The following is an 18,019-nucleotide window of genomic DNA, read 5'->3' on the forward strand; positions in this document are numbered from 1 at the left end:
CTGGCGCACATATAGAGGTGCTGGCACTGTAGGTGGAGACTTAACTTGTGCCATGGCACTGGCCCCCAAAATTTCTTTTTATAGTGAAATATAGTTTAGGAAAAGTTTGACAATATTTTGTAAAATTGTAAGTGTGAATTTATTATGACCAAGCAGTTGTATTTCTAATACCCAAAGAGTGAAAGCATGTTTGTGTAAGTACTTATGCCTGAATATTTATGCTTTATTTATAATAACTCCCAACTGGACACAGGCCAGATGGACATCAGCTGAGAAATAGATAAACAAAATGTACTGTAACCATATGGCAGAATCTACCCATTTGAAAAAGGAATGGAGATTGATTCATGTAACTTCGCGTATGAATATGAAAATAATTCTGCTGGGCAAGGGAAGCCAGATAGCCCTCACCACTCTCCCCGCCCCCCCCCCCCCCCAAGGAAACAAAAAAAGAAAAACTCTTTTCGTTTGCTAGAAGTTACAGCAGGGGCATTGCTAGGATGAAAGCAGGGGTTGGGGTGGGGCTGGAGCGGGGCTGGGCAGCAGAGGGCTGGCAAGGCTGTGTGTTGCCGCCTCGTGGTCACATGACCATACATCTGCTGAAGCTATACGCTTGGCACTGGCGAGTTGTGTTGATGATACTTCACGGAAGACAAAAATGGCATTGCAGTATTCCTGTGACAGGAAGAGGAGACACACTTCCAGTTGGGGTAGTAGTTCTTACTGAATCTGGAACGTCCAGTGAGGCCGTAGCCCGCCCCCTGTAAGATTGTTCTTGTTCATCAAATGGGGATGTGCCTGGAGAGGCATGCAGTGTAACCCAAGAGGGAGAGCTTAACCACGACGTTTTCTGGTTTGAAAATACGTGGCCGTGCTCCAAGGTAGGGTTCTCTCTTGGTTTTGTTAGAGAAATGATCCTTTCCTCCTCCCGAGTCTTTGGGAAGGTGGAGAAGTTGCCAGCTGTAGTGTCGTTGGGGAGAGGGACTTGGCCTTCAGCTCAGGAAAGGAGGGATTTTGTGGCATTCTAAGTGCTTGATTAGGATCTTTGGCTTAAGCTCCAAAGTCTAGAGAGACTTAAATAACTCACCCAACTTTGAGATTGTTTTGTTTTTTTCTTTTTTACATTTCTTTTGATGAAGCATAAAATAACAACGACTGCAAAGTGCAGATTTCATAGAACTAACCATTTTTCTGAGTCTCCCCAAAGAAAAGTGCTGTCGATATGTGAGTAGAATTAAGATTCCTTTTCCTTTGAAGTTTCAGTGAACTGTTAGTTTATATGATACTAAGTCTTCATCCTTGTTTCTTAGATAAACATATGAAAGATCTCCTGTCAAAATTGCTGAACTCAGGCTATTTTGAAAGTATCCCAGTTCCCAAAAATGCAAAAGAAAAAAAAGTGTCTTTGGAGGAAGAACTGCTGATACAGTCGGAGAAGAAAAAACAGTTGTTGAAGACTGAGCCTGTCACAGAGTCAGGTTTGCTGTGGTTGCTGATAATCTGTGTAGTGATAGTGCGATCATTCAAGTCATGAAAGCATGGCACCCTTTCCTTCAGTAATGAGGTGCAGAGTGGCAGAGGAGGGGGAAAGGCACATGGCATCTGTTGGTTCACCTCTCAGATGCCTGCTGCAACTGGGGCTGGTGCTGGAGGGAGCCAGGAGCTACTGCTCGCTTCCCCATGGGCGGCAGAAAGATGCTTGGGATGTTCGTTGCCTCGCAGGTGCACTGGCACAAAGCTGGATCAGAAGTACTAGGCAGCCAGGACTTGACACACTCTAGTGTGGGATGTAGGCTCCCAAAGGGGCAGGTAAGCCGCTGTGCCAGCACACCTGCCCTGGTGGCCTTATTTCCTTGTGTGTGTTTCTACGTGCAGGTAACACTTGCTGTAGGATAGTTACAAATTTGGAAAACCTTTCTGACCTTTACTTGTGTGGTTTGTGGTGTGAACCTTGATAGAAACATGAGGTTGTAATTGGTTCCAATAGAACACATGGGTTAAATTTAATGAAGTGCTTTTAACATTGGAGCGAATTATTGTTTACCATGAGTAAAATAATGTTATGTAAATTGGTAGAAAATGTGTCCTACAGATTATAGTAACATGGTAGAAGAACACAAATAATGTATGATTAAAATATTGATGCAGGAAAAACATTGGCTGAAATTTGTGAAGGAAGTAATATACATTTCAACTATCCTTTTATTTTTTTAAGATTTATTTATTGGGAGACAGATTTTTACAGAGAGAGCACAGAGATGGAGGTCTTCTGTCTGCTTGTTACTCAGATGGCGGCGATAGCCAGCGTTCAGCCAATCCAAAGCCAGTAGATTCTTCCCTATCTCCCATGCAGGTACAGGAACCAAAGAGCTTAGGCCATCCTCCGCAGCTCTTCTAGGTCATGAGCAGGGAACAGGATCAGAAGTGGAGCAACTGAGACAGGAACTGTGTCCGTTGGAGATGCCAGGACCACATGGTAGAGGATTAGCCGGCTGTTCCACTGCGTTGGCCCCTGAAATTGCTCTCTATTTGGGAAAGCGATATTTTGAGCAAGTGGCACTTCTGCTTATGTTTATTCAGGTTAAATGTATAAATAGATCAGTATCATAAAGAAATGTGTCTTTGGGCCCAGCATGATAACCTAGTGACAATCCTTACCTTGTATCTACTGGGATCCCATATGGGCGCTGTTGATTTGTGTCCCAAATGCTCCACTCCCCATTCAGCTCCCTGCTGTGGCCTGGGAAGGCAGTAGAGGACAGCCCAAAGCTTTGGGACCCTGCACTCACATGTGACATCTGGAAAAAACTCCTGGCTCCTGGTTTCGGGTTGGCTTAGCTTCAGTCGTTGTGGCCTCTTGGGGAATGAACCAGCTGATCGAAGATCTTTCTCTCTCTCCCTCTCTCTGTATATTTGTCTTTCCAATAAAAAAAATAATTTTTTTTAAAAGAAAGAGATGTGTCTTCCCAAAAGGAGGTGGAGCCAGGTTCTTACAGCCGCTGGTGAAAGCCAAGTCATGTCTCAGGCCTTGTCCCCTGTGGGTGTCAGGATCAAGCCCGGTGCTTCAGTAGCTCCCGTGGTCATCTGCTGACCTTAACTTGCCCGGGGGAGGGTCTTGCTGGCCATGGTTTGCAGTGGACAGTGACTGCTGAGATCTGAGCTGTAGTTTCAGCTTGGAAAAAGAAGATGTGTTTGGTAAGAGGAGATGATAATGTTTCCAGCACAAATCAATTTTTTTTAAAATTTTTTTTTTTAAGATTTATTTTATTTTTATTACAAAGTCAGATATACTGAGAGGAGGAGAGATAGAGAGGAAGTGGAGCTGCCGGGATTAGAACCAGCGGCCATATGGGATCAAGGCGAGGACCTTAGCCACTAGGCCACACTGCCGAGCCCACAAATCAATTTTTAACTGAAACTTACTTGTAGCGAAATGTCTCCTATAGGAGAGCCTGTGGGTTCTTCAGAAAGTACCTGGAAATTTTAAGAAATCAGCAGGTTTACTCTGTCTGGGTCTCCTGCGTGGGTGGAAGGGGCTGAAGCACTTGGTCTGTTAGCTCCTACTTGCCAGATGTTTGCATTAGCAGGGAGGTGGATCAGAAGTGGAGCAGCCAGGACTTGAACCGGTGCTGCCATGGGATTCTGGCATCGCAGGTGGCCACAACACCAGCTTCTCTCTCTCTTTTTTTAATTGCAATATGCCTTTTCCCTGAGTTTTTTGAAGCCTTGGGACACATTTTTTTTTTAAAGCAGCATTGTAATATGCTTTTCACATTGCTCTTCTGAGTCATTTAAGATGCGTTGCTGGAACTGTCATGCGAAGCCTAACAAGACTGGTATTTAGCCTCACGGTTAAGATGTGAGGTCCTTGGAATGCCTGGCTTTGATCCCTGACTCTGGCTTCTCATTCCTGCTTCCTGTTGGAGAAGCCCCCGGAAGGCAGTTGTGATGGTGGGGGCAGGGACCTGACACCCTGCCACCTCCATGGGAGACATGGGTTGCTTTCCTAGCTCCTGGCCCCAGCCCAGCCCGCTCACAGTGCTGCAGCCTTCTGGAACATGACCCGTAGTTAGAAACACTCTTCTTATACATTGGTCTCTCAGAACCTGTTTTTGAAAACTACATTTAGGCTTGTAGCTTACCTACTAATGATTTACTCTTCTTTGATCTTGGCAGATGCTCTGCTGGAACTTGCACAGCCAGAGATACAGCCCCAAGAGGTAAGATCCCGAGAGGTAATGTGCTGATGCTGGCTTTCCGGACTATGTCCGCTGTCAGGCTCGGACACCAGCCAGGCTGAGCTCACCCCCTGGCGCTGCAGCTTCCGAGCTTAGGACTGTGGCCAGACCTAGGCTGGCTGTGTCTGCTATTCCTGCATGGAAGATGTGGCTAGAAACTGACCTGTGTCTTGGGTGTATCATGAGGATGGAAGGAACTCGCTGCATTTGGAATTGCTTAGAGTTTGGCCTGGCATGCAAGTGAGTGCCACAGCATTAACTGCTGTGGTTAGTTTTGCCCTCTGTTGGGATTTCAAGACGATCAGGACTTTGCAGTGCCCACAGTTCATGGTCATCACTAATAGAAAGGGTATGTCTTTGCTTTCTGAACTGAAAAGACTTGGAGAAGCAAAAGCATGAAATAACTGATACCCAAGGGAAATGATGAAATGGTTGGTGATTCAGGGAACATCAGCTTAAGCTGAAATGGCACTACTTCTTGTGGGTGAACTTTTTTTTTTTTCAGGTAATTTATTTTTATTTGAAAAGCAGAGTTACCAAAAAAAATGAGAGAGACAGAGAGAACTTTAGTCTATTGGTTTATTTCCCAAATGGCTGTAATAATGGCCACATCTGGAAAAACCTGAATCCAATAGCAAGGAGCTTTTAGTGAGTCTCCCATGTAGGTGCTGGGGATGAAGAATTTGGGCCATCCTCTACCATTTTCCCAGGCCATAGCAGGGAGATGGAGTGGAAGTGGAGCAGCCAGGACTCGAACCAGCACCCATATGGGATGCTGGTGTTACAGGTACTGGCTCAGCGTGCCACACCATGATTCCAGCCCTTGTCTTCTCTCTCAGTTCTGAAGGGAGTGCATTGAGTAGCAGGGTTTTGAGGCCGCGAATGGCAGAGTATCCATAGAGCCTGGTCATGCCAATGGTGTATTATGATGAGCAGGTCCTGCCAGGCTTGAGTGAGTCAGGCATCAGTTGCTGCTGGATTGGGAGTGGAGCTGCCAGGACTTGAAGCAGTGCCCATATGGGATCTTAGTGCAGAAGGTGGTGGCTTGCCCTGCTGTAGCACAGTGCAGGCTCCATTTGATGCTTTCAAAGTACCAAGCCCTTTGCTTTGCTAAAGTTGGGAAAAAAGACAAAGAAGTGCTCTAGGAGTGGGTATTTGGTGGTTACCCTGCAACTTGTTTCAAAGTCCTTGGGTTCAACGCTGGGCTCTACTTTGAACCTGGGGCACTCTGCTACCCAAATGACTTCCTAGACCCTGGTCTCAGCCTGGCCCAGACCCAGCTTTGCAGGCATTTGGCAGGTGAGCTTGATGAATGGAAGAGCTTTCCCTGTGTTTCCCTTTGTTCCGTAATCTGCATTTCAGATTTGAAAAACATAACAAAACAAAACAAAAAAACCTGATCTATTCAAGAAGGGGTAAGGATAAAACTTGGATCAGTCGAATACAAATAGAATTGACCTCAAATTCTGTGACTTTAATGCCATGTTCCTCTGGCTTAGTTTCTTAACAGGCACTATATGACGGAAGTAGATTATTCAAGCAAAGCAGAAGAGCAGCCATGGGAAGCCGATTATGCTAGAAAACCAAATCTCCCCAAATGTTGGAATGTCCTGGCTGAACCAGATGGCCAGGAGCAGCAGCAGGAGCCCTTCAGATCCTGGGAGTCTGCGGCCAAGCCCCCGGAGGCAGCCAAGCCGGCCGTGTCCTTGGAGCCAAGGAAGCCGGAGGCCCCGAAGCCTAGGTCCACTCTGCAGGAAGATCCCAAGAAGCAGTGCGTTTCCAAGGTCAAGCCGGCCCCCAGCCAGGGGAAGCAGGAAGTACCCAAGGCCAAGGCCAGCTGTACTGCACAGGAGCAGAGGAAGCAGGAGCCCTCGAAGCCCTGGCCGGGTCAGCCGCAGAAAGAGCAGGATCCCAAGAAGCCATCACCGCCAAAGTCCTGGACGCCTCCAGTGCACAGTGAACAGGGCCTGACCAAGTCCTGGACCCCTTCCCTGGGCGAAGACCAGGAATCCAAACAGCTCGAGTCCCCAAAGACCTGGGAGAACGGGGTGAGGAGTCAGAAGCATTCCTCGACACCACAGTCACAGGTTTCTCCGAAGTCCTGGGGGGCGGCTGCTGCAAGCCTCATGCCCAGTGACCCACTGCTGCCCAGGAAGTTCAATGCGGAACCCAAAGATGTGAGTCGTTCTATGTCCACTTGCCTCTGTCCTCCTGGGCATTTAGAACCCACAGGCGAGGAGGGCACAGTGGAATGGTGGGTTAAGCTGCAGCTCAGGGTGCCTGTATCTCATCTTGCAGTGCCCATTCAGGTCCGGACTGTTCCACTGCTAATCTGCCTAGCCACTAATGCATCCGGGGAGGCAGCAGTGATGGCCCAAGTCCTTGGGTACTGCGCCTCACCAGGTGGAAGACCTAGATGGAATTCAGGGCTCCTGGCTCCAGACTGGCCAAACTCTGGCTGTTGCAGGCATCTGTGGCAAGGAGCAGTAATAGAAGGCTTCTCTTTTCTCCTGTTCTGCCTTTGAAGTAGATGTGAATGGCATTTTTTTGTTTAGAAGAAAGGAGTTGTAGTAATGTAGTTACTTGTTGATTCTCTTCAAAAACAGAGCAGCAAGATCCAAACTAAGTGGATGTTTATAAAGGGTTTCATTTGTTCAATGGGTAGATCTATTTTCACTAGAAAATGTCTTTGAACCTAACCAAAGATGAAATTTCTGCAATTATGAAGTGTCAAGTCTTTTACATTTATCTTATTTTTGTTTGAAAGCGAGAGAAGGGAAGAGATCTTTTTTCTGCTGGTTCATTCCATAAATGGTCACAGTGGCCAGAGTTGGGCTTGTCCAAAGCCAGGAGTTTCTACTGGCTCTTCCATATGGATGCTGGGTCCAAAGGACTTGGGCCATCTTCTGCTTTCCCAGTTGAGATTGTGGGGTTTCTCCGTGACTAAGAGTGTGCTCTGTGTCAGCTGTCAGAGCATGAGCAAGAACAGCAGGGACACAGGCGAGTTCAGAGCCGGGAGGTGAGACGCAGTCATGCAGCTCCACTGTCCCCTAGAAGAGCCCCTTGTATGCACATTGCACCTGTTACCTTGGACCAGCTCAGCCCGTGTGACTTCTCAGAGAGTGAGGACAGGAGCTGGGCAGGTTGAAAGTTGTAAGGAATGACTGTACATTTGGTCTAATTTGTGCGAATTTGATGCACATTAGTGTGAAAACCAACCACCTTGTAAGCATCAACCCTCAAGAATACATTTAGCTTGTAAGAGAATAACGATTTATTGCAGGGCCTGGCGTGATGGCTCAGTTGTCTAGTCCTCTGCCTGCAAATGCTGGCATCCCTGCTGTGGGCACTGGTGTGTCCCAGCTGCTCCACTTCCCATCTTGCTCCCTGCTTGTGGCCTGGGTAGGCAGTAAAGGATGACCCAAAGTTTTGGGACCCTGCATGCATGTGGGAGACTGGAAGAAGCTCCTGGTTCCTGGCTTCAGATTGGCTCAGCTCTGGCCGTTGTGGCCATTTGGGGAGTGAATCAGCAGATGAAAGATCTTTCTATCTCTCTTCAGTGGATCTGCCTTTCCAATAAAAATAAGCAAATCATTAAATTTGCTTCAACTCTAGGGTGTTCTCTGTGTGTGTGTGTGTGTGTGTGTGTATTTTAACATTTTAATGCTTTTAAGTCAGCAGCATCTTTAAAACGGTTTGTTTTTTTTTAAAAGATTTTCTTTTATATTGGAAAGTTGGACTTAGAAGAGAGACAGAGAAAGATCCTCTGCCTACCTAGTAGTTCACTCCAAAGTGGCTACACTGGCTGGAGCTGAGCCGATTTGAAGCTTGGAGCCAGGAGCTTCTTCTGGGTCTCCCAGGCAGGTGCAGGGTCAGAAGGCTTCGGGCCATCCATGACTGCTTTCCCAGGCCACAAGCAGGGGGCTGGAAGGCAAGTGGAGCAGCTGGGACATGAACCAGCACCCACATGGGATCCCGGTGCACTCAAGACAAGGACTTAAGCCACTAGGCTATAGTGCCGAGCCGTTTAAAGTGGTTTGTATGTTTAACGTAGCAGTAGTAGCGGTTTGTACCCTGGAAGAAAATAAATCCTTGATACTTCCCAGTAGTCAGTGATGTCATAGAATGGCACTGTTACTGATGTTGGAAATGAAAGTACTTAACAAGGAAGTTCTGCACTGTAGTTTCTTTATTTTTAAAAAGAGCATCGTCTGTGTTTTACTAAAATTTTCATTAAAATTTTCTGGAACTGTTTCAGGTTGCTTAAATTATTTAAAAAAAATGCTCAGGTGGCATTCTGCACGTGTGGCAGGTCTCAGAAGTAGGCACTGCCAGTGGATGGTGAATTGCCCTCTCGAAACTGTGGATCTGTCTGTGTTACAGGTGCCTAGCCCTGTGCAGCAGCCCATAGGCTCTTCCTCTGCCCTCCCAAAGGATCCAGTCCTGAGGAAAGAGAAACTGCAGGATCTGATGACCCAGATTCAAGGAACCTGTAATTTTATGCAAGTATGAGTCACTTTACAAAGTCTCACATGGCACACATGGCACTGCAGACATGGCACTGTGGAGGTATTCCAGGGGCCTTGTTGCTGGTCGCAGGCCTTGGTGTCCGGAACCAGCACCGGGGCTGCCCTCTCTGCTGTGAGGGCTCAGGCAGACGACCTGCCGCTCAGGTTTTTCACGTGCAACGTGAGGGTAATCGAGTAGTTCTTGGTCCTGGGGAGGGATTTTTTGAGCACTGGTTTTAGGCGTGGGTTTAAATTCCTGTTGTAACTTAGCCAGCCCTGTGATTTGTGATGTGTCAAGCAGCCATCCCTCCAGGTATTTACCTGCCTCTGCAGATGGTTGGAAGGTAGAAGAAATACAAGGCTTGGATGCCAAGTGTGTAGCTGGAGTAGGTATAGTATTAGAACTTTAGACTGAGTTCTCCCAGTGGGAGCGTTGAGCGGCCTGGGCTCGGGAAGACAGATGCCCTCACTGTTGGCAATAGTGAAAATGCGGGTTCCAGCTAGACCAGGACGAATGCTTATGCCCAAGACTCAGGTCAGCTGTTTGTTTTCCAGGTTTGGCATTTCAGGTACTAGGGAAGGTTTTGCGCAGTGTATGTCTGTGGTACTATTAGTTTTTTTTTTTTTCTTCTTTTTAAATATTGTTTTAACGCTTGACAAAGTCTTGAGGTTTGTCAGTTACTTTAGGTTTTATTTTATTTTAAAGATTTATTTATTTATTTTTAAAAAAAGATTTATTCATTTTATTACAGCCAGATATACAGAGAGGAGGAGAGACAGAGAGGAAGATCTTCTGTCCGATGATTCACTCCCCAAGTGAGCCGCAACGGGCCAGTGCGCGCCAATCCGATGCCAGGAACCGGGAACCTCCTCCGGGTCTCCCACTCGGGCGCAGTGTCCCAATGCATTGGGCCGTCCTCAACTGCCTTCCCAGGCCACAGGCAGGGAGCTGGATGGGAAGTGGAGCTGCCGGGACCAGAACCGGCGCCCATATGGGATCCCGGGGCCTTCAAGCGGCTGCAGTGGCTGGAGCTGAGCTGATCCAAAGCCAGGAGCCTGGAGCCTTTTCTGAGTTTTCCACATGGGTGCAGGGTCCCAAGGCTTTGGGTTGTCCTCGACTGCTTTCCCAGGCCACAAGCAGGGAGCTGGATGGGAAGTGGAGCTGCCAGAATTAGAACTGGAGCCCATATGAGATCCTGGCGCATGCAAAGTGAGGCCTTTAGCCACTAGGCTACCGTGCCGGGCCCTAGATTTGATTTTTAACTCTCGTTTATGTTATTGACACTGTGAGATAGTTATTAGCTGGATACTTGTAGCTTTAATTAACTACCTATACCTGATGAGTTGTAGGTAGCATCATGAATGATGACAGCCTTTAAATGAAAAATTGTTCCTATTGGTCATTTAAAATCTTGTTTTAGGAATCAGTCCTGGAGTTTGAGAAACCTTCAAGTGCAATTCCATCGTCACAGCCGCCTTCAGCTGCTCCGGAGAGCCCAGGAGGTGGGTGACTTGGCTGGACCGCATGGGGCCTGTAGGTATTGGCTTGCACAGAATTTCCCTCGAGGTATTCTAAGGGTATTGCTGTGTCTCTGGTGACCTGGCTTAGCTGCATCCATCTGTCAGCTGCTACTGTAGGAAGATCAGCATTAGGAGATGAGTTTCCTAGTACTTAGCTTGCATGTTGGAGGTCTCCGTGTGCGTGAGTGAACTTGCCCAGTGTTGCGGCTTTCTCTGTTGGGGCAGGTGCTACCTCGGACTTGGGTCTCCTTTGGACTCTGCGGTCTGGGGCTGAAGTTCTTGGATCTTGACTCCAGTGCTGGTGGAGTGTAGACCAGGGTCTGGTCTGGGGCTTCAAACCTGAGTGTTTGTCCTCTAACTTCCTCTCTCGGGGGACGAGAACAGACTCAGAGCCAGGCGTGTCTGCAGGGAGCGCAGACACGCGTGGGAGGCTGGGTGAAACCGTGTAAATGGAGAGGAACAAACAGGAAGAACCATCTGAGATCTGTGCAGTTGAAAAAGTGTATTAGTAATGTAATTATTACATTATTACATGAGAGAATGAGAAAACCTAAAAAGGTGACCTAGCTAAAATTTACTTTGAGACTCATTAATTGTTATTTGCAACAGATCAGATTTTATCTTATAGGTGATGATCACCAGGTTTTTTTTTTTTTAAAGATTTATTTAATTTATTTGCAAGAGCTATATAGAATGAGAAGGAAAAAGATCTTCCGCTCACCTATGCACTCCCCAAATTGCTGCAATGGCTGGAGCTGGGGTGTTCTGGAACCAGGAGCTTCTGGCTCTCCACCTAGGTGTTAACTGTAGCTCCTAAGTCCCTGCCATCGTTTTCCCAGGCATGTTAGCAGCCAGTTGGGTCAGAAGTGGAGTGGCTGGGATGTGAACTGGCGCCCATATGGGGTGCTGGCGTCATAGACTGCTACTTCACCTGCTAGGCTGTAGCAGCGGCCAAGATCACCAGTGACATCTACAAAACAGGCCTTTTGTTTTGGAAGCCTTGGCGTGCGGCTCTTGCCCGTTGAGCCGCAAGATGTGCCTGTGCTCTGCAGATGGGCCTAGCATTTCCTGTTCCTGTGCTGCTTGCGCTCACGCCAACGCTGCTCCGAGAGGAAGTGCCTGAGGGCTATGAGTTCTAGTCCTTCCCGCTCCTGCTGTTACAACAAAGTGTGACCCTGAGAGTCGCCCTGGGTGGTGCACGGTGACGTTCGTGCAGCTGTAACTGTCTCACTTGCATCTGTGCAGCCTCCATGGAGCAGAAGCTGTCCAGCCGGAGTGAGTCTCTTCAGGAGCCCTCGCAGGTAACATCGCCAAGGTTATTCCTCGTTCATGATGCTCTGCTGTTGGCGGAGGGCCTCTTGCTTTCACAAGCATGAGGAGAATGGTTCCGGTGTATTGAGGTTCCAAGTTTCTAGCTAGTTTTTATTTTTTTATTATTTATCATTTATTTATTTATATATATATATTATTAATTACATTACATTATGTGACACAGTTTCATAGCTCTGGGGATGCCCCAACCCCTCCCCGTACCCTCCCCCCATGGTGGATTCCTCCACCTTGCTGCATTACCACAGATCAAATTCAGTTGAGATTCTTTCATTGCATGCATCTACCAGGCAAGAAGCCCAGCATCTTATTGTCCAGAAAAGCTCATCAGTTTCTTGGGGAGACCATCTCTGGTCTGAAGGTAGAGCTGGCAGAGTGGTTTTCATAGTTCCACAGAACTGTATTGCTGCCACTCTCACCACTCCAGGCACGATGCGGTCGTTGGAAAATCCACTGATTGATATAGTCCATCATATAGTCTCCAGTTGCCCCGTCTTTTCATTGCCAACATATAGCTGAGGTGGTTGATTGACTTGTTCTGTCCTCTGTCATTTGATGTTTAGCGTTCAGAGACCGAAGGCTCGATTGGGGGGATCGCAGAAGAAACTTTGTGTGATTTGTTCCCAGACCAGATTCCTGTATGCACCAGCAGGCTCAGGGCCTGGCACAGTCCTTTGCCCCTATCAGCTGGTGGTTGCAGTTGCTGGGTTGGTTCTGCTTCCATCCCTGTTTTCCACTGGAACCAATGGGTGTTTGCTGTCCAGCCCGGTTCTGACCATCACATACTGGACCCTTGCGTAAACCAGTGGGGGCTGCAGCCCAGCCTAGTCAGAGCGACCCACAATAACCCCCACAGGCCTGCTCCCTACCCTGGTTTGCCAGTATGTGTAGCAGACTAGTCCAGTCTGTCCCACATCTGCTCTCATACATGTCAGTGGGCATTACGACCTTGTCCCATCTATCCAGCTCAACTATCTTCCAGCTAATTTTTAAAGTTAAGTGCAGCAGATCCTAAAATCTCTCCCCTGCTCCCGCAGAGATTTGTGGAAAAGGCTGAGTTAGCGAGATTATCTGTTCAATAGTTCACTCGCCAGATACAGCAGGCCAGGTCCGACCCCAGACAAGCTGATCCTCCATTTGTATTTCCCCGTGAGTGCTGGGGCCAAGCACCTGCGCCATTTTCTGCTGTTTTCCCAATGTATCAACAGGGAGCTAGATCAGAAGTGAAGCAGCTGGGATTTGAACTAGAGCTCCCGTGGGATGCTCATGTCACATATGGTGGCTTAGCCCCGTGGCGCCACAGTGCCAGCCTTCTGAAATGACTTCTGATGGCTGTGTTGAAGTCATCTGTTGTAATAACATTAGCATCCTGGTAAGGCAGGAGCAAGCCCGAGGTCTTCCTGGGACCCTTGTCCGAGTTCCTCGTTGTGATCTTGGTACATGGGCCCAGGCCACGGTCCTGAGACAGCAGCTTATTCAGTTTGAACTGTAGTTACTGAGTCGTCCTCTTTGCCTGACTAATTTGCTTACTCGGGATGCAACTGGCTGGCCAGAGGGATCAGGCTGCTGAGGTCCAGAGGGCCATGCTGCCTTCCCCACTGGGCTGGCCTAGCGTTCACCAGTGTCTGGTTTCAGCCTTTCAAAGCTGTGGTCTCGGGGTCCCTTGGCAGCATCCGTTACAGTGACAGCTTGGACAGGAAGTTGGGTATTTTGGACTGGCTAACAGTGGTAATGTTGCTTCTCCAAAAATTGCCCAATGAATGCTGTTTTCTGCATGGTGGCTTCTATGTCATTTGCTAAGGTGGGGCTCAATTTTCTTGTTCTTTGTTTTTCTTTTTTTATTTTTAAAGAGCTACTAACTTGTTCAAAGGCGGTGTTACAGAGGGAGATCTTTTATCTGCTGGTTCACTCTCCAAATGGCTGCAGTTGCAGAGCCAGGATCCAGGAACTGCTTCCATGTTTCCCATATGGGAAAGGATCCCAGGGCTTTGGGTCACCCTCTGGTACTTGCTCAGGCCATCAGCAGGGAGCTGGAGTAGAAGCACCCTGGAACTTGAAACGGTGCCCACATGGTCGCGGCTTTGCCTGCTCGGCCCAAGTGCTGGCCCTCAGCCTCTGTTTTCAAACTGTTTGCAGTCTGGGGCACCTGCGGGGTTTCCACTCCACTCCCTGCTTTAACAAAGGCAGTTCTGTTTGGTCAGCTTCCATTTCTGTTCAACGCAAGGCTGTCCTCTATGAGTTTCTCCCCACCCCCGATTTGTCCTGAGGGGCCTGCCTTAGTCTTCCAGGAGCAGGAATTTCATGGGTGTCACCTCCCTTGGTGCGCCTGCCCATCTTGGGAGCTGCGGTCTCATCTACCAGGCGTCCTGGCGTACTTCAGTCTTTCTGCTGCTAGTTTGTAGCAGAGAGCTCATTTGGAAGCAAGAGTGGCAGCACTAGCGCAGTAGGAATGGTAAAAACGTGTCTCTTTTATGTTGGTTTAGTGAACCTTTTAACTGAAACTCAGGTTCCTCCTGTGGCTCTCACCTTGGTGGTAGAGTTCCTGTCACAGCAGTCCTGGGAATTCCAGGCAGTCATTGTTCTACGCTAAAAAGCTTACTTTGTCAAAGACCTGGGCTTCCTTTAGCGGCCAGAGCCTCTGCGCCCCGCTGGAAGCCCCGTGCCTGGAGCAGGCTCTTTGAAGCTGTAGGCTTGGTCATCCTGGGTCTCTGTTGTGTACGGGCTCCATTCCTGGCAGCTCCTTGAGAGTTGCAGCCCTGGTGCCCAGCTGTGCCCTGCCATGGCATTGCGGAGCCCTGTGGCTCTGTGCAGTGGTCACCTTCCGCTCCTTGCCAAGCTGCGAGTGTGCCTGAAGGACTGCGCATGTCACAGGCTGGGGTGCAGACCCCTGATTCCAGAGCTGGGGGTCCGAGGAGTTGGGGGACTTAGCCTGTTTGGCTCTGCTGCTGGATCTTCGTGGGAAACGAGGCAAGTTCCATCACCTGTTTTGGCTCTCCCTGGTGAGCAGCAGTGGGGCCTCACTGCTAGGGTTGAGTGCGTAGGATGGAGCGTTGTAACGTGTGTGAAGCATCGGCAGGGGGCTTGGCTGCAGTGAGCATTCACAGCACTTGTCAGGAACTCCAGGGCCCAGAACAGGTCCAGAACCTGCTCACGGCGTGGCTCTGACAGTGTTGTCTGTCTTCCTGTGTCTAGGCTGCTTCTCCCATCGCCTGCAGCGCCACTGCTGGCTTGGTCATTACCGACCAGGTGTCCTCGGGAACGGAAGCAGAGTTTATGACTTCAGAGACTCCTCAGGTAACTAAAAGAGTGATTCTCCTCGTTCTTTAAAATGTAGCAGTAATGGCTTCTCATGGGGTGGCTAGGCCTGCCTCAGCTGAGTGATGGAACATTCTAGATCGCCAATGTGTTGCTTCCTGTAGTTGGGCTGCTTCTGGAAGTAGTACTGCACCTTTACAGTGGCTTTGCCATGGCAGTAGATGATGTGCTGGATTGCCTTATCTCATGGAATAGTTTTCCCAGGTGTTTTTAAAGGCTTGTTTATTTTTAGTTGAAAGGCAGATTTACAGAGAGAAGGACAGTGGCCACTGTAACCGGAGCTGGGCTGGTGCGAGCCTGGGAGGAAGGAACTTCTTCCGGGTTTTTCACATGATACAGGGGTCCAAGGACTTGAGTCATCCACCACTGCCTTCCCAAGCCATTAGCAAGGAGCTGGATCAGAAAGGGAGCAGCTGGGACCAGAACTGGTCGCCATACGGGATGGTGGCTGACCCCCCCCCCCCGTTTTCCTAATTTTGAACATAGAAAAGGATGAAAAATCTAAGATAGGACCAGCCATATTTCTCAGTGTGCTTACCCTAAGGATCATTTAGGGGAAAAGCCACTCATTGTATCAGCGAAGACACAGTGACTTGGCAGTGTTGGTTAGCATGGACTCAGTTGGAATGAGTTATTCCCTTCTGAATAATTCCATCAGAGGCATTCTGATGATGGTCTGTTTGTGCTTGCAGCCCTAAATTTTAGTCTGCCAGACTTGAACAGATGCTTCTGACAGAGGCATAGTGGCAGAAGAAGAATGTTTAGGGGTGAGATAATTTAGCAACTGTTAGGTTTCATTTTAGGGGTTAGCTATTGTGGAACAATGCATACTCACTCAAATACAGACAGTAGTTTTCTGTGGTGCCAACTTGCTCCCAGTTGAAATCTGGGGTCATTTGCAGAAGAGGAGTGGTTGTCACTGGGTCACCCCAAGTTGCCTGCTCTGCTGTCTACTAGGGACAGATCTCAGGAGCTTTTGGGTTTATGATGTGTTGGTGGGAGACCCGGAAGAGGCTCCTGGTTCCCGGCTTCTGATCGGCACAGCACCGGCCGTTGCGGCTGTAGAGGAGGATGATTTAATGTAGAGAAACTCACTGCAGGCTCGCCTGATGCCAAATCCTGCAGTGTGGTTTGGGGGCAGTAGTGGCTTCAGAGGTGCCCACCACCAGGTCTGCAGGCCCGCATGCCGGGAAGACACTTTGCCTTGGTCAGCAAGCTTTACAAAGCACGCACGGCTGTGCCTCCTCAGCAGCTGAGATTTGGGATTGTAAGCAAAAGCTGTTCTTCTGCATTCCTGTGTTCAAATGCCAGCATAAAGAACTTGCTGACTTGCACCAGTTTGGGGTTTAGTGGGAGCTAGCTGCCCGTTCGTTGCGTGACAGGTGATTGGCTGACGTGGCCTTTGTCCTCCCCAGGCAGCCGTAACCGCCAGCAAGCGGCCGTCTTCGCCCGGCGTGCCCATGTCCAAGGGCTCTGAGCAGAGCTCCCAGTCCCCTCCTGCAAGCAGCAGCTCAGTGACCGTTAACACTGCACCCTTCCAAGCCATGCAAACCGTGAGTATGAAGCGATGTGGCTGCGGTGCACTGTCCCTGCACGGCCGTTGTTTCTACACATCTGCTGCTGGGACCCTGGGAGAAGCGCACCTTCTGCCTTAGTGTTGCTGGGCGTGGTAGAATTTCCATGTGGCCAGAGTAGTCACTGCACGGCCTCTCCAGGTCTGACAGAACTTTTGATCCTAGCTTGCTTCCCTGTGCAGGTGGCAGGTTAGCGTGAGGACCCGCCTCCCATCAGTGAGACGCTGGGTCAGGAACTTGCTGGACCAGGAACAGACTTCCCTGATCCCTGCTGTTGGCATACAAGGGATGGTCCACAGGGACAGGAGACACAGGACACACAATGGCGGCTCAGCACCAGCATACCTCGCCCCTGTGCCTGCTCTCAGCCCTCACCTGCATTCTACCAGTAGTTCTGTTGTTGTTGAAACTTTTTAAAAAAAGGCTTATTTATTAGAGATACAGTTTTCATTTGAAAGCATTAGAGGGAGAGGCAGAGATCTTCCATCTGCTGGTTCACTCCCAGATGGCCACAGTGGCCTGAGCTGAGCCAATCCAAAGCGGGAGCCAGGAGCTTTTTCTGGATCTCCCACGTGGGGACGGGGCTTCAGGACTTGGGCCATCCTCCACTGCTCCAGCAGGCCGCAAGCAGGGAGCTGGATTAGAAGTGGACTTGGACCACAACCCACATAGGATGTTGATGCCTCAGGCAGACTAGCCTGATATACTACCACACTGGGGCATGCCCGCCCTCCCTCCAGCATTGTTAAAACTTTAGTATAAGACAATTCTGGGGGAGAAAAAGACCAGCATGAGCCAACAGGGGGCACTCCTGATGGTGCCCGGTGCCCTGCAGTGGTGAATGGAGCCCTTCGTGCAGCCGGAGCAGACAGCTCCTGCACAGAGAGGCAGCCGCTTGCTGACGCCACGGCTCGCTCACACTCCCATGTGGCCCTGGGCCCCCCAGATAAATATAGTTGCCTCGTAGTCCTGTCCCTGTCAGCCCCCAGAGGACTGCTGCCTCAGTTGTACTGACTTCCTTGAGCCTGATGGAGAGCACGCAGTGCCTCGTTGCAGGGTCGGGTCCCCAGCCTGACACAGGTGTCTGCCCCCCTCCCGCACCCAGACTCCTTGTGCATTCTTGCTCTGGGTCCTTGTGGCTCACGCCTGCCTGTTGGACAGCTTCCCAGCTCAGATGGGTTGTCTGTTATACAGGAAGTTCTGCCGCCAGGCTGTAGGGTTGCAGCCCTGAAAATGGAAGCGACCTGGTGCTCGGGACCCTTGGCTTTCCTAGGGAGGTGGGAGGAGAGAGCAGAGCCTGCCATGCGCTCTGAGGAACGGGAGCCGAATGGGGGACGCTGGAGGGGCGCCCGGGAGTCCTGTATACACCCCGGCTGGGGCGTGGAAAAAACCCAGGGAAGGGCCAGCACTTTGCCTTCCAGTTTTTGACAAAGCTCCCTCCTGTTTTAAAGCTTTTACATTCTGAGCGAACATTACTATGAAAACGTAATAGGGAGAACATGAACTCTCTTGACTGTCAATTCTGTCAGCAGTC

The 18,019-nt window shown here is 49.4% G+C and overlaps 1 protein-coding gene across 4 annotated transcripts in view; it reads left to right on the forward strand.

Moving 5' to 3' along the window:
• The window catches only part of CAPRIN2 (caprin family member 2), a 46,436-nt gene that overhangs the window by 17,657 nt on the left and 10,760 nt on the right, over window positions 1-18,019 (forward strand). For all 4 annotated transcript variants that reach the window (XM_058655997.1, XM_058655998.1, XM_058655999.1 and 1 more), the window contains exons 7-14: window positions 1,311-1,478; window positions 4,177-4,220; window positions 5,738-6,415; window positions 8,622-8,744; window positions 10,168-10,249; window positions 11,513-11,568; window positions 14,789-14,890; window positions 16,327-16,464. In XM_058655997.1, coding sequence (XP_058511980.1) covers window positions 1,311-1,478; window positions 4,177-4,220; window positions 5,738-6,415; window positions 8,622-8,744; window positions 10,168-10,249; window positions 11,513-11,568; window positions 14,789-14,890; window positions 16,327-16,464 — 1,391 coding nt within the window. The remainder of the gene's footprint in view (window positions 1-1,310; window positions 1,479-4,176; window positions 4,221-5,737; window positions 6,416-8,621; window positions 8,745-10,167; window positions 10,250-11,512; window positions 11,569-14,788; window positions 14,891-16,326; window positions 16,465-18,019) is intronic.

Source organism: Ochotona princeps, chromosome 27 (genome assembly GCF_030435755.1).
Source record: "Ochotona princeps isolate mOchPri1 chromosome 27, mOchPri1.hap1, whole genome shotgun sequence".
Classification (NCBI taxonomy): Eukaryota; Metazoa; Chordata; class Mammalia; order Lagomorpha; family Ochotonidae; genus Ochotona; species Ochotona princeps.